This window comes from Leptonotus elevatus, chromosome 21, assembly GCF_054856555.1.
Source record: "Leptonotus elevatus isolate MCC_2025b chromosome 21, RoL_Lele_1.0, whole genome shotgun sequence".
NCBI classification, from domain to species: Eukaryota; Metazoa; Chordata; class Actinopteri; order Syngnathiformes; family Syngnathidae; genus Leptonotus; species Leptonotus elevatus.
The window spans coordinates 3,836,752-3,849,780 of record NC_141259.1 but is presented as its reverse complement, the minus strand read 5'-3'; the positions used below and the strand labels follow the sequence as shown (position 1 = coordinate 3,849,780).

Here is a 13,029-nt window from a genome sequence, read left to right as displayed (position 1 = left end):
ATAGGCTGCCCTTTGTTTGTGCGGTTCATTTCCAATCAACCTTAATTAACTGGAGAGTGTTTCCAGATTGCCAGCAAAAGAAAAATCCCCGCTTCCACCCCCAACACCCCCCCACCCGCTTCATTCCACCTCCCTTTTACCCTCAGCCTCTGCTGTTTTGAGTTGGAGGACGGAAAGAGGAAAAATTGGAAGCATTAGCTATGTAGATTGGCTTCTCCTTTGATGCTGAAAAAAAAATCTTTAGCAAGGGCCGTAATTGCAGACTGTGACCCAGCAGTGTCTGACTATTTATTTTAATGTTTCAGCTTGGGTTCATTTGGAAATATTGCTGAGTTTTTACACATATTTAGACTGGACTGTTTAAGCCCATTTGGATACAAAATGAACTCTCGTCAAAGTTGTCTTGTATCTGTTCAAGTATTACCTTTGATAAGGCTCGGATTGAATCACAATAGTTTTGTTTTGTTTTATCAGTCTTAAGCAACAACTGGTGGACCAAGGAGGTATTTTCCCACCATCTTGGTTAACTTTAGGCCTACAAATGAGCTTGTGAAATCTGACCCCAGCAGCTTTTCTGACCCATCCTATCTCTTAACGTATCCACACAGCCGGTAGTCAGCAAGTTTAATTTTGAATCTGACTTTTTGGGGCAGAGGGGCTTGTTTTTTTTTTCCGACATCAGCCTGGTATTGTCTTTCACTAACAATGACTTATCAGGTGTGGAGCTGAGGGCAGTTTAGTGTAATGTTACCTGAGCATGCAGTCAGGCCAATTTAGCTGTCATCAAGCTGAGTGATAGGTGCTGCATACCTGTTCCTGCTCCAGCGTGAAAATAAGGAGCCCCTCATCTTCTTTTTTCCCCTACATAATTCTCAAAAATACTTAAAATTTTCCCCTGCGTGGACTTGACTATTGACACTTTTCCAGTGGCGGAAGCAGATAGCGAGGGTTCAAACTCAAACCTGCAGAGCGGTATTTTTGACATGGTTGCTGATTGGTTGAGCATATTTATTTGTAACCTTTGATTGACAGTATTGTTTTACTTCAGTCTTCTGATTTCTACCTGACTTCTCTCTTCACTCCAGTAAACTTGGGCTCCTTACTGGGGATTAGGGGTGTGCTCAAAAAAGCGATACGGGAATATATCGTTGTCTATGCAATACATTTATCGATACGGAGGCGTCAGGCGTTTTGGCCAGGTACGGTGTTGCCGGTAAACCAGAAGTGCTGGTAACATTAGAAGAACACATTTTTGCCATCCAGCATAATAAAAATGTCATATGGGTATACATAAGTCTTTGTTCATAAAAATGTATGTTAAGTTATGTAAAATAGCGGGATTTGTATCGCTTGAAGGCCATGTACCGAAATACATGTGTATTGCGATACACATCGTATCAAGACCCCTGTAACGTGGTATTTGTTGTATGATGAAATGGATAACAATACTCAGCCCTACTAGGGATAGACTGATTATTGACCTGGCTGATTATCAGTGCCAGTATTTGGCATTTTAACAGAATATCGGCATTGGCCTTTTTTCAGATCTTCCGGCCGATAAGAGATCATATTAATTCTTTTTTATTTATTTATTTATTTTTATGTTCGAAGAGATTCTGCTGAGCCCTGCACTTTTTGTTTTTGTTTAAACTTTAAACAAATCTAAGACAACTAATATTGACATTTGAGTTATACTGAAATTTTGGAAACTTTATTTATCGGAAATTATAAAGAACTATATTTATTTGTGGAGGTGATCATTAAATTTTCAGACATGCTGCTGCACTTTTACCTTAGAATTGGAGAACAAAGACATCTATTGCCCAAGATAGACACTAAAACTGTTAACATGTTGTAAATTTGAAAAGCTAAAAAAGCAAATAAACATGTTTAAAGGCATTTTAGGTAACAAAGTGTTGGTGCTTGTATAAAACAAAACTTTGCCATAAATATTTTCCTTTTTACTGTGAATGATATCCGCCTCCTTAACTGCTAATAATCAGTATGGGCCCTAAAAAAACAAAAGATATTGGTCGGTGAGTAAACAAAAAGTCATACTCTTGTTCACCGCGATTGTTTTTATTTTGTTTGTGTGTCTTGTAACTAATAATATGGAATTAGTGAAAGAACAAAGAAAGAAAGAAAGAAAGAAAGTTCAATGCTGTATGGTTTTCTCAGCATCTCGGGACAATATTTTGAAGTGGACAATCTGAGCTGTACAGATATGATACAGTATTATTAGCCCCAGACTGTACCTTTCGGAACAGAAATGAAAACCTTTTTACTATGACCTCACTGTTTCTTTAGTCAATATCTGTACATATGTGGTATTGTTTCATAATATTGATAGGGATCTTTTTTTAATATGAAGAAGGCCTGTGTTTGCAATAAAAACAGAAAAGAATGAGATGCTTGGCTAGTAAAAGATTTGTGATGCATCTAACTAGGTTAGGTCTAGTAACTGGTCTTCTGCCTTCAGGCAACAATTTGGTCACAACAATGTCATTCCCATTTCTAATTTGCTCCTGTTTTCTCTTTGATACATAAGAACGAGACTTTGTTCTGTGATCGAATGCATATGTGTCCATTTAGCCAAAGGAAGATCATTCTCCTCCTCCTCTATCCACTTTTGTATTTTGTCGCTTGTGCTTATGCATGGCAGCAAATAAACAGGCCTAATTAGACCAGAGTTGGCCTATTCATGCCAATGTCAGTGGGAGATGGATGCACAGGCTTTCACAGCAACCTCGGCCTTTGTCTTTGGCTAACGCTTGCTGACATTTTGATAGAGGATTTGGTGCTGGCCTGAGGGGCCACATGGTGAGAAAGGATGACCTTCTGGGAAACCTCAAAGATTGTGTAAATGGCCACTCTTTTGACTTCTCAACATTAGGATACAGTTGCAAATGGACAATTGGGAGTTAAAACGGATTCCCACATATGTAGAGGTGACAGTGTGGCGTCACCATAATTACAGGTTTTGCAGGTAGCAGGCTAAGACTGCAATTTATGCATGATAGTGCGACAGGAGAACAAAAGCCGGAGGAGACTGTGACATCAACAGGAGCTCAGTTTCTCAAGTCTGAAATTCCACTTGAGTCTTTTGTCTTGTTTTTTTGGTTCATGTGATTTATGACAGGCCTAAAAACAAACACAGACTACTTGCAAACTTTATGAAACACGTTTGCTACGTTTGTTTTTGAATAATATTTGATCACCAATATAGAAGCACTGTCAAAAATGTTGACTTCTCTTATGATTAAAGAACAAAAGTGAAAGAAGAGAAAAGCTGGACAAACTGGGGAATACTGTACTGGTAATTAAAAAGAAAATCTTCCTGCGTTAGACTGACTGTCTATGTCTTAGTAAGGTACTGAAAGGTAGATGGATGGAAAGGGCTTGAGCGATGAGTGGGAGAGAGGAAAAACAATAGGGCCAGAAGTCTCTGAGCCCCTCTCTCCTATTAAAATACGCAGTGTCCAAGGCCGAAATTCCTGGCCTATTATTTGCCTCTCACTGGATCCGATCTGCCACTTTAATTATCAGAGTCTGTACCGCATGTGTGTGCATGTGAGAGCATGGGGACATGCTTAATTAAAAAAAAGCAGAGGTTGATTGGTTCTTTTGCTATTTAGCAATGTGTACGTACAGTATGTATGTGTGTGTGTGGGGGGTGTGGGGGGGGGTGCGTGTGTGGGTGTGTGTGCGTGTGTGCAGTATACTGCATGTTTAACTAGCTATAGACAACTAATACATTCAGAACTGTCAATGTATAGTAAACATTTTTGAACTTATTTGCGAGTACGTTCGAGCATATTTAAATATGTTCCAAGTCTTCCAACGTACTCGTGAATACGTTCAAACATACTCACCAGTCAAAATGTTTTATTGCACATTGGCAGTTCCACGCTTCCGTAAATACAATACAAGACATGCAGATGTTTTATAATTGTTGCTTTGGGAGCATGCCTATAAGCAGCTATTAGCAATGGAGGCTGCCAAATGATCAAAAATGCATTGGCTTATCCATAAAACATACTTTAAGCCCACATTGAAGTGAAACATGCATTTTATGTCTGGGCTACAGCTTAAGTGGTTGAAATGACAAAGTGGTAAATACCGATGTGTATGTTTTGCTGTCAAGCTTGTGAAGAGAGGAGACATTTCAAAAAAATTATTTTTCATTACAGCAATTTCTGACTGCATTATTATTATTATTGCTCACTTTCATAGTCAAATACAGGCAGTCGAAACCAGTGTCCTCTCGAGGAACAGAACCGTTGAAAAAAACGGATTGTTACATCGTGTGATAACGTCATGCATTCCAGTGACAGAACACATATTTATGATGTGTTTTAACTTGTGGCTTGTTTAGAAGGTAAAGCTTGTTGTTACTAATTTTTCCACAATTACAAGGGTGCCTTCATAGGTAGACGTGTGTGAGCTTGTTTTTCTTTCTTTCTTTTGTTGTTTTTGATTTGCAGGCCTATGAGGGTCAGTGCGAGAAGTGTTGTTTCTCGTAAATCCAAAACACAATTTGAAGTTTAATGAATACATTTTATATATTCAATAGGCTTGAACTTTCACCATGGCTCAAAAAAGCTAAAATAATTCATACTCAATTTATTCATTTCCTCTTGCCCCCTTTAATCTTACTGTATAAAACGACAGAACCTGAGTGAGACACAGAGAACGAAAACATAATTTCTTTCTTTTAATCTATCACTAGTCCCCATGGAATCATCTCTTGGATATGTCAGATTAGACCTGATTATAGCGCGTGCACATACACACACGCTCCCCCACAAACATACACACGCGTTTGATTTCATTCCTCACGCTTTCACTGTCCCTCCCACTGGCTTTGTTTGGCCTTGGATTGGTACGGATTAATCCTCTAATTGCTTTGTAGCTTTGTTGTGCGGCATGGGAGAGAGTAGCAAAAGCCAGTCAGATTTAAGCAGCAGGTGGATGGGGGTGAAGGTCAACATAGCTCTTTAAAGATTTCTTTTAAAGTCAGCTCATTTACACGCAAGCTACCTGAGAGGAGTGGGACTGTATCAAGTAAAACAACGCACTGTTTCTCATTTGTAGCTTTTGACTGATCAAGACAAGCGATTTTCGTTAGGTTAGCAGTCATGTCTTTTTGTCTATTCTTATTTGTTTTTTATGTCATTGCGATTACAAAATTAAATAGGTCAACTGGGTGTGTTATTTTAATCTGCGGTAACACAAATTGACTTGGAGTGAAATCTGGTTTTATTTCATTGAACAGAAAGCTGACATATTAGCAGCAAGCATGACTTATTATTTTGTACAAATGGCAACGGGTTAAAAACACAAGTTAAATGTACTTTTCTAATAGCATCTAATTTAGTTTTCCTGCCTGTCACTATACGCTGCTGGTATAGATAGATAGACAATTATGTATTTGTAGTAAATAAACTCTTTAATTAAAATAATTTTCAGACTTAGTGGAACTGCATGATTTATCGTTTCACCCCTGCTCTTGTCTCATGGCACATGAGTGAGCCATGGCATCCTGGTTGTGAATCACATCCTTTCAAACATCGTTTTTGTGGTATCTCTCATTCTTTCTTGTTTTGCCCTTTGTGCCTTTCTGCTTCAATGATGAAAACACATTTTAGAAATATTATCATCATGATCAAACAAGATACTTTAATGTTAGGAACTATCAGTATTTCTAATTTTCTTCCCTTGTCCACGTAGGCTCAAATTTATGCCTCAAGGGACTTAATGGGCTAAATATGTGCTGTCTAATTAACAACCCTTGACTGTTAAGAACATGCTGTGACTGAGGTAGCAAGTCACTGAAGGCTCCTTTCAATCTAATCCAGTTCTGGTCTCCAGTCTGGGTGCAAGCCTTAAATGTTCTATAACATTTTCTGATTATTTATCAATTATCATTATGTTTTCCTCTCTTTTCTCCAACTCAGGTCCCTGCTAAGCTGGATGCGATGAGATCCCTACGTAGTGGACGCCATGGCAACTTGTGACTCTCCCCCTATGGTCTCGTCACGGCAGCAGGAACATGGTGGCCAGAGGCTCAGTGCTGCTGAGGACAACTCCGTTGTGGCCATGGAGACTGGTGTCGCCAACAGCAACAATGCCAATAACAACCAAATGTCACCTGTAGCCAGAGAGATGGAGAATGGCCTTGGAGAGCCCACTGTCAGTCCACTGAGGTCCACAGCTAACCTCACCTCTGTCAGTGCAACCATTGACTCTATTACAGAACAGAGTCGAAGAGAAAGCTTTACAACCGGTAACAAAGGGAGTGTTACTGGGACTTTACCAGGAGTAGGAGGAGGAGCAGCTTTGGGTTCAGACTGTTCTGCCCCTGCCACATCTCCTGTGGCACAGGCAAAGGAGATCCCCTGCAACGAATGTTCCGGCTCCTTCTCCAGTTTACAAAAATACATGGAGCACCACTGCCCCAACGGCCGACTGCCTACCACCAAAGGTCATGAAGATGTTGATGAGATCGAAGGTATGGTAGGGGAGGAGAGTGAAGACGATGGCGAGCGTGCGGAGTGTGGGGCTGATGGAGGGGGAATAAACAGTGAGATGGAAGAGGAGAGCGATGTGGAGAACCTGTGCGGTGAGATCATCTACCAGCCGGATGGCTCCGCTTTCATCGTGGAGGACTCCAAAGAGCAGCGTTGCAACCAGGAAGGGCTCACTGGGGCTCTCCATTTCAGGGGCCTGCTATCCTCCCAGACCTTCCCCAATGCCCAGGCTACCACTGGCCAAAGTGGTCTGGGCCAAGGGGGGGAGCGGTTGGAGCAGCCTGCTGCACCCATGTCCTTCTATCCCCAGATCATTAACTCCTTCCACATCGCATCATCCTTGGAAAGTAAATCGTTGGTGGTCGACCCACCCTCCATATCAAATACCTCAACTGGAGGGCGGGCTGGCGTTAGTCCTGTGTTGCACAGTTTTCGTGTTTATGACCTCCGCTACAAGAATGACAAAGACTATTTGACGGGGGATGGTGCAGCCAAAAATTCTTGTGTGTCCAAAGATGTCCCCAACAATGTGGACTTATCCAAATTTGAGGGCTGTGTGGCTGACGGGCGGCGAAAGCCAGTGCTTATGTGTTTCCTGTGCAAGCTCTCGTTTGGCTATAGCCGGTCATTTGTGACACATGCTGTCCATGACCATCGTATGACTCTGAATGAGCAGGAGCAGAAGCTGCTGAGCAACAAGCGTGTTTCTGCTATAATACAGGGCATCGGCAAGGACAAAGAACCTCTTATAAGCTTTCTGGAACCAAAAAAAACCCCTGTATCTGTGCTATCCCACTTTCCCACACCTGCCAACTTCCTAGGACCAGACACTAGGCTCCGCGGCTTGTGGAACGCGTTCCACAGTAGTGGGGAGAATGCCGAGTCTCTTCAGGCAGGCTTTGCTTTCCTGAAAGGCAGCGCCAGCAGCTCCTCCAATGACCAAAATCCCAGATCCCAAACCATGCCAAAGGCTGAGACCAACCCAAACCTCGGGGGTGGGGCTGGTGCCCATAGAACCTCCAGTGGAAGTTCTGCTGCTGCTGCCATTGGTGGCAACTTGGATGGCCGGAACTCTGATCTTGAAAGTAAGGGCCACATTAGGGACACATGCACTTTGCAACCCAATGGGCCGGACCTGAGCCACTACCCGCCCATCAAGCGGGAGCCCGGTGCAGTGGGAGAACAAAGTCCGGAGCAGGATGAGGACAGTTACTCCAATGGTGGCACAGAAGAAATTGAGGCAGAGGACGAAGCGGAGCAGGCAATGAGTGTAGTTATCAAAGACCAGAGGGCCAACAGCACCAGTAGCAAAGATTTCCCTCTCTTAAACCAAAGTATTTCCCCTCTTTCTAACAGTGTGCTAATGTTTAACAGTGACAGCAAAGGTCCTGCATCCACCTCCTCTTCCTCCCTGCCTATATGTGAGAAGCTGGAGATGGAAAAGACTCGTCTGTCTGTTGCCCTGGTTGCTGCCAGAGAGCGGGAGAGCAGTAATGACTCCACCAGTGAAGTTTTCATGGGGCGGGACGGGTCATCGCCATCTTCCCATCCCCTTGACTTGATATTGATGCGGAGGGATGATGAAAGTCCCGGACCTCCTCATCCACACACTGGAAATCCCAGTACCCCTGGGACCCCAGGCACACCTGGTACCCCAGGTCCAGGTGAAGGGTCACCAGGAAGTGGTGTGGAGTGCCCAAAGTGTGACACAGTCTTGGGATCCTCACGTTCTCTTGGGGGCCACATGACTATGATGCATTCGCGGAACTCCTGCAAGACGCTCAAGTGTCCCAAGTGTAACTGGCACTACAAGTACCAGCAGACACTGGATGCTCATATGAAGGAGAAACATCCAGAGTCCGGAGGATCGTGTGTTTACTGCCGTACAGGACAGCCTCACCCTCGTTTAGCCAGAGGGGAAAGCTATACCTGTGGATACAAGCCTTTCCGCTGTGAGGTCTGTCTAATTTTACATAATTGTTTTTTTGTGTATCTGACAAGGACATGATTACAGGGGTGAATCCTTATAAACTGCAAAGTGTGTGGATTGCGTCACTTTTAGTTTTTATACCCAATATTGTATATAATAACAAATCTTCCATTTTAGGTATGCAACTACTCAACTACCACCAAAGGCAACCTTAGCATCCATATGCAGTCGGACAAGCATCTGAACAATGTCCAAACACTCCAGAATGGTGGAAGTGAGGCGCAATTCAACCACAACCATGCCAACCCAGTAGCTAGTGCGGGCCTTGGTGGCGGCTGTGGGGCACCCTCGCCATCGAAGCCCAAACAAAAGCCGACATGGCGATGTGAGGTAACTGAAAAAACGAAAAGATTAGAGCAGTATTGAAGTACAGTGGTAACAACATACACATTTGCAACACAATGAGGCCTTTTTTCACCTGTGTCACTATTAGATTTTTTCCTCCACAAAACTCATGTGATCTTGAATAAATAAAAAAAATATTTTACATACAGTCTCCCATTACCTCAGTGTTAAGGGAAACTTTTTTTGCCCCAAGAGTTCGGGAGCGCAGCGCAGTGCAGTACAGTGAGCTGACATCTTTTTTTTTAAATGTCATGCAATGTTATGCGATCTACCAATACTACCTTTGCGATTGATTGGTCGACATATTGAGCACCCCTGGTATAAATCATCTTCAATTCTCATGGTGTAGTCATTCATGGTTGCATGTTCATTAAATAGATGCAATCAAATATAAAGAATTTAATGCTTTCTTCCTACAGGTTTGTGACTATGAGACCAATGTGGCCCGAAACCTGCGAATTCATATGACGAGTGAGAAACACATGCACAACATGATGCTGCTGCAGCAGAACATGAAACAGATCCAGCACAGCCTTCATTTAGGGCTGGCACCAGCTGAGGCTGAGCTTTACCAGTATTATCTGGCTCAAAACATCGGCCTGGCGGGTGTCAAACTGGAGAACCCCGGCGGCGGTGGCCCAGATACCCAGATGATGATCAATCCCTTCCAGCTCGATGCTGCGACAGCAAGTGCTCTTGGATCCGGTCTTGGTAAGTGACGTGTAAATCCAAATAAAACACTGGGGTTTAACTTTGTTTTATACATAATCTGTGATTGGTTAAATGGCACTTCATTTATATAGCGCTTTTCCACCTTGCAAGGCCCTCAAAGCGCTTTACATTCGACTCCTCATTCACCTTTTGATGATGCAGCATCAGGAGCAACTGGGGGTTCAGTGCCTTGCTCTAGGATACTTTGACGTAGTTACAATGGCATGGGATCAAACCCACAACCTATGGGTTGTGAGACGACCAAGTTAGTGTGGAAAAGAAAGAAAGAAAATTGCAAATTTCAATTCGAGTCAAGTCATTACTTGGTTCAAACAAGTCGTATCACATACTCTTGCTCAGTCACAATGTATATTGTAGTGATAATAAAATATATTTTATATAAATAAATAAATATATTAACACAAAAAGGCACATTTGTAGCTCTACCATAATATTAAAAAAAGAACAAAAAGGCCATTAAAAAATCTCTAAAAATCAAAAATTTTAGAGCATGAAATTATATATACTTTAGAGAAGAATGCATTTTTTCTTTTCTTTTCTTTTTTTTTTTTTACTAACACTTGAATGATTATCTACAATTACCATCCTACACTGTTACTGTGATGATAAATACTGATGTGTTCGTCAGTGTGTATGGGACTTTTAACGTGTACCATAATCATCATTTAAAAACCTTACGTTGTTTTTGGTGCCAATCTGTTTTCAGAATCTGTTAGTGAGTGTAAATGGTTGGCAGTCAATTTGTGCACTTTGTAGTTGTCGCTTAATGAAGTCCAGTCATGTTGACGTGTGTTAGTTTATGTGCCCTGCCACTTATGGTGGACACACTCACAACCAGTAAAGCAACTCAATCTCTATCATGCCTATGCTTAAATCGGAAGTATTGGTTATCTCTTTTTAATGTCTCTGTTATCATCTCTGTATCTATTTTTGTTCCTTTCCATTTTTATCTAAATTCTTTTTAACCCATCTTTTACCACTCCCATTCTTTTTCTCTTTTTTTTTTTTACTGTCCCCCCTTGGCTCCAGCTCTTTTTCCTTCCCTTATCTCTTCTCTCATATTGTCTCTTTGTCAATATCTCCTTGCTCTGACCCCACACTGATTAAAAAGATGATTATGAGACGCCACACGAGAATTATTCTTAATCTTTCATTTGTAATTTTCTTAAATCAGCTTAATCCTCGCCACCGTACACACTACCCCACCTTTCCACACTCCAGAGAGAACACACATACGCACTCACACACTGGCACGCAGCAGGAAGTGGATTCCCGTAGGAGTGAGGGAGATTTAACAATGACCCTGCAGTGTTACACACACTCCCTGCGCCAGTGTTGAGGTCACAGCCCAGCCAGCAGATGTACTCACAGTGATTTACACCGATATCACCCAGCTCCCTATAGTGAGCGCAGCTGTACATTGGTTTAGAAGATGGTGCAAGCGTAATTGTTTTATATTCAAATACTGAAGAGGCTCATTGGGAATATACACCCCGTGATTAATATAATCTATTTCCTTAATCTATTTCAGTCAGTCGTTTTGTGCTCCAAACAGTGTTAAATTATGTAAAAACAGACGTTGCGTGCTTTGATAGCATAAATGGGGTCAATGAATGGATCAAACAAAATATTTAGTTACATTTCTGTGGTTGGCTTCTTTTTTTTTTCATTTTCAGGTCGAGGTGGGCAAGTTAATTCTTTTCACATCTTCGTGTGTGTGTGGATGAGAGAAAATCCCGCGCTTTAAAAGCGTTGTCCCACCGCTGCTGAGAGGAGTAATTAAAGCTACCTGATGAGCGAGTTAGCAAGTTGAAAAGGATGATTGTAATTGATCCTGATTCAATCCTATTAGGGCTTTTTTATAGACGAGACTTTGCAAGGAGCCCTAGACGTCTGCACTGCTTTATTTTATCAAATCCTTTTGTGTAAAAGAGGCCTCCATTCTCCCTCCCTGTCTTTTTCTCAATGCTTTCTTCAAATTAATTTTCATGCCCGTTTGATATTTTTGTTGTTACACACTATTCTCCCAGTTTCATATTTATCTTATTGTTAATATCACCTTCCCTTTCACTGTCTTTGTAGTGAACAGTGACCTATCTTCGGAATTGCGTCTCGCCAGTGGTCAGCTGATGGCTGACGACCTCTCGCTGGTGCCCTCAGGTGGAATGGGGGGCATGTCCTCAGTGGAGCCTTCCCTCTCCTCCCTGTCGCCGCCTATTAGTGACCCCTCGGTGCGCCTCTACCAGTGCGCCGTGTGCAACTGCTACTCCACCGACAGCCTGGAGGCTCTTAATGCCCACGTCAACACGGAACGCTCGCTGCCGGAGGAGGAGTGGCGCTGCGTGGTCGGCGATGTCTACCAGTGCAAGCTGTGCAGCTACAACACGCAGCTCAAGGCCAACTTTCAGCTGCACTGCAAGACGGACAAGCACATGCAGAAGCACCAGCTGGTGGCCCACATCAAGGAGGGAGGCAAGGCCAACCAGTGGAGATTAAAGTGTGTGGCCATTGGCAACCCCGTGCACCTCAAGTGCAACGCTTGTGACTACTACAGCAACAGCGTGGATAAACTGAGGCTACACACCACCAATCAGAGGCATGAGGCCGCCATACGACTTTACAAGGTAAAAATGCTCTTATCTAATTACAGTGTTTTTGCACATCATATCACTTCGCAATCGGTCCGCTTCCTATGCACTATAGGGGGAACTTGATGCAATCCAAGTTTAGATTCGGTGTGTTTTTGTTTATAAAGAGTTTGTATCTTTAACTGAGGATAAAAAGTTCCCATGAGAATGCAATGACAAAGATGAAAAAAGGTCACTGTGTGGTTACGGAATGATTCCAATCAGATAAGGGCATATTTCCTGCCTGGTATCGGCGGGCATTACTGTTGCTGTTAATTAGCTACGTAGTTCAAATTCTTCAGCTCAACCTTTCAGATAAGGAAACAATTTTGATATAATTGAAGACATTGTTTTTGTGCTCATAGTCATATTAGTAGTATAAAAGAGTTCAAAAGGGATCTGAGGTAAAATTGCATTTAATTTTAAAATGCAAAAAATATATATTTTAAATATACATTTTTAACATTTGTAAAAATGTGCACACATAATTTAGTTTGCCCGTGCATTTTCACTGGTGGTTCGAGGAGGGTGTCCGAGTAGTGTATCTCTATGTCCGTCCCTGTCCCCAGAGGGTGGATACTAAGCAATACCTTCGTAAGGTTTCCATTACATTGCATCATTGCCATGAGTGTATCACATACTGACTTGATATACTGTGACGACATAGAGTGGCATTAGATTAAGACAAACAATAAAGTTAATAAATATCATGAATAAATAATTACAGTGAAGCCATTTAGACAATGGGTTTGTGTGTGTTTTAGTGTGGGTGTTACCCCAGGTCCTAGACCCCATTCATTTAAAA

At 42.2% G+C, this 13,029-nt stretch overlaps 1 protein-coding gene across 2 annotated transcripts in view; it reads left to right on the top strand.

Moving 5' to 3' along the window:
• The window catches only part of zfhx4 (zinc finger homeobox 4), a 93,857-nt gene that overhangs the window by 17,595 nt on the left and 63,233 nt on the right, over positions 1–13,029 (top strand). For both annotated transcript variants that reach the window (XM_086065734.1, XM_086065733.1), the window contains exons 2-5: positions 5,958–8,487; positions 8,638–8,850; positions 9,285–9,576; positions 11,680–12,221. In XM_086065734.1, the coding sequence (XP_085921860.1) occupies positions 6,004–8,487; positions 8,638–8,850; positions 9,285–9,576; positions 11,680–12,221 (3,531 nt within the window). In that variant the 5' untranslated portion in view covers positions 5,958–6,003. The remainder of the gene's footprint in view (positions 1–5,957; positions 8,488–8,637; positions 8,851–9,284; positions 9,577–11,679; positions 12,222–13,029) is intronic.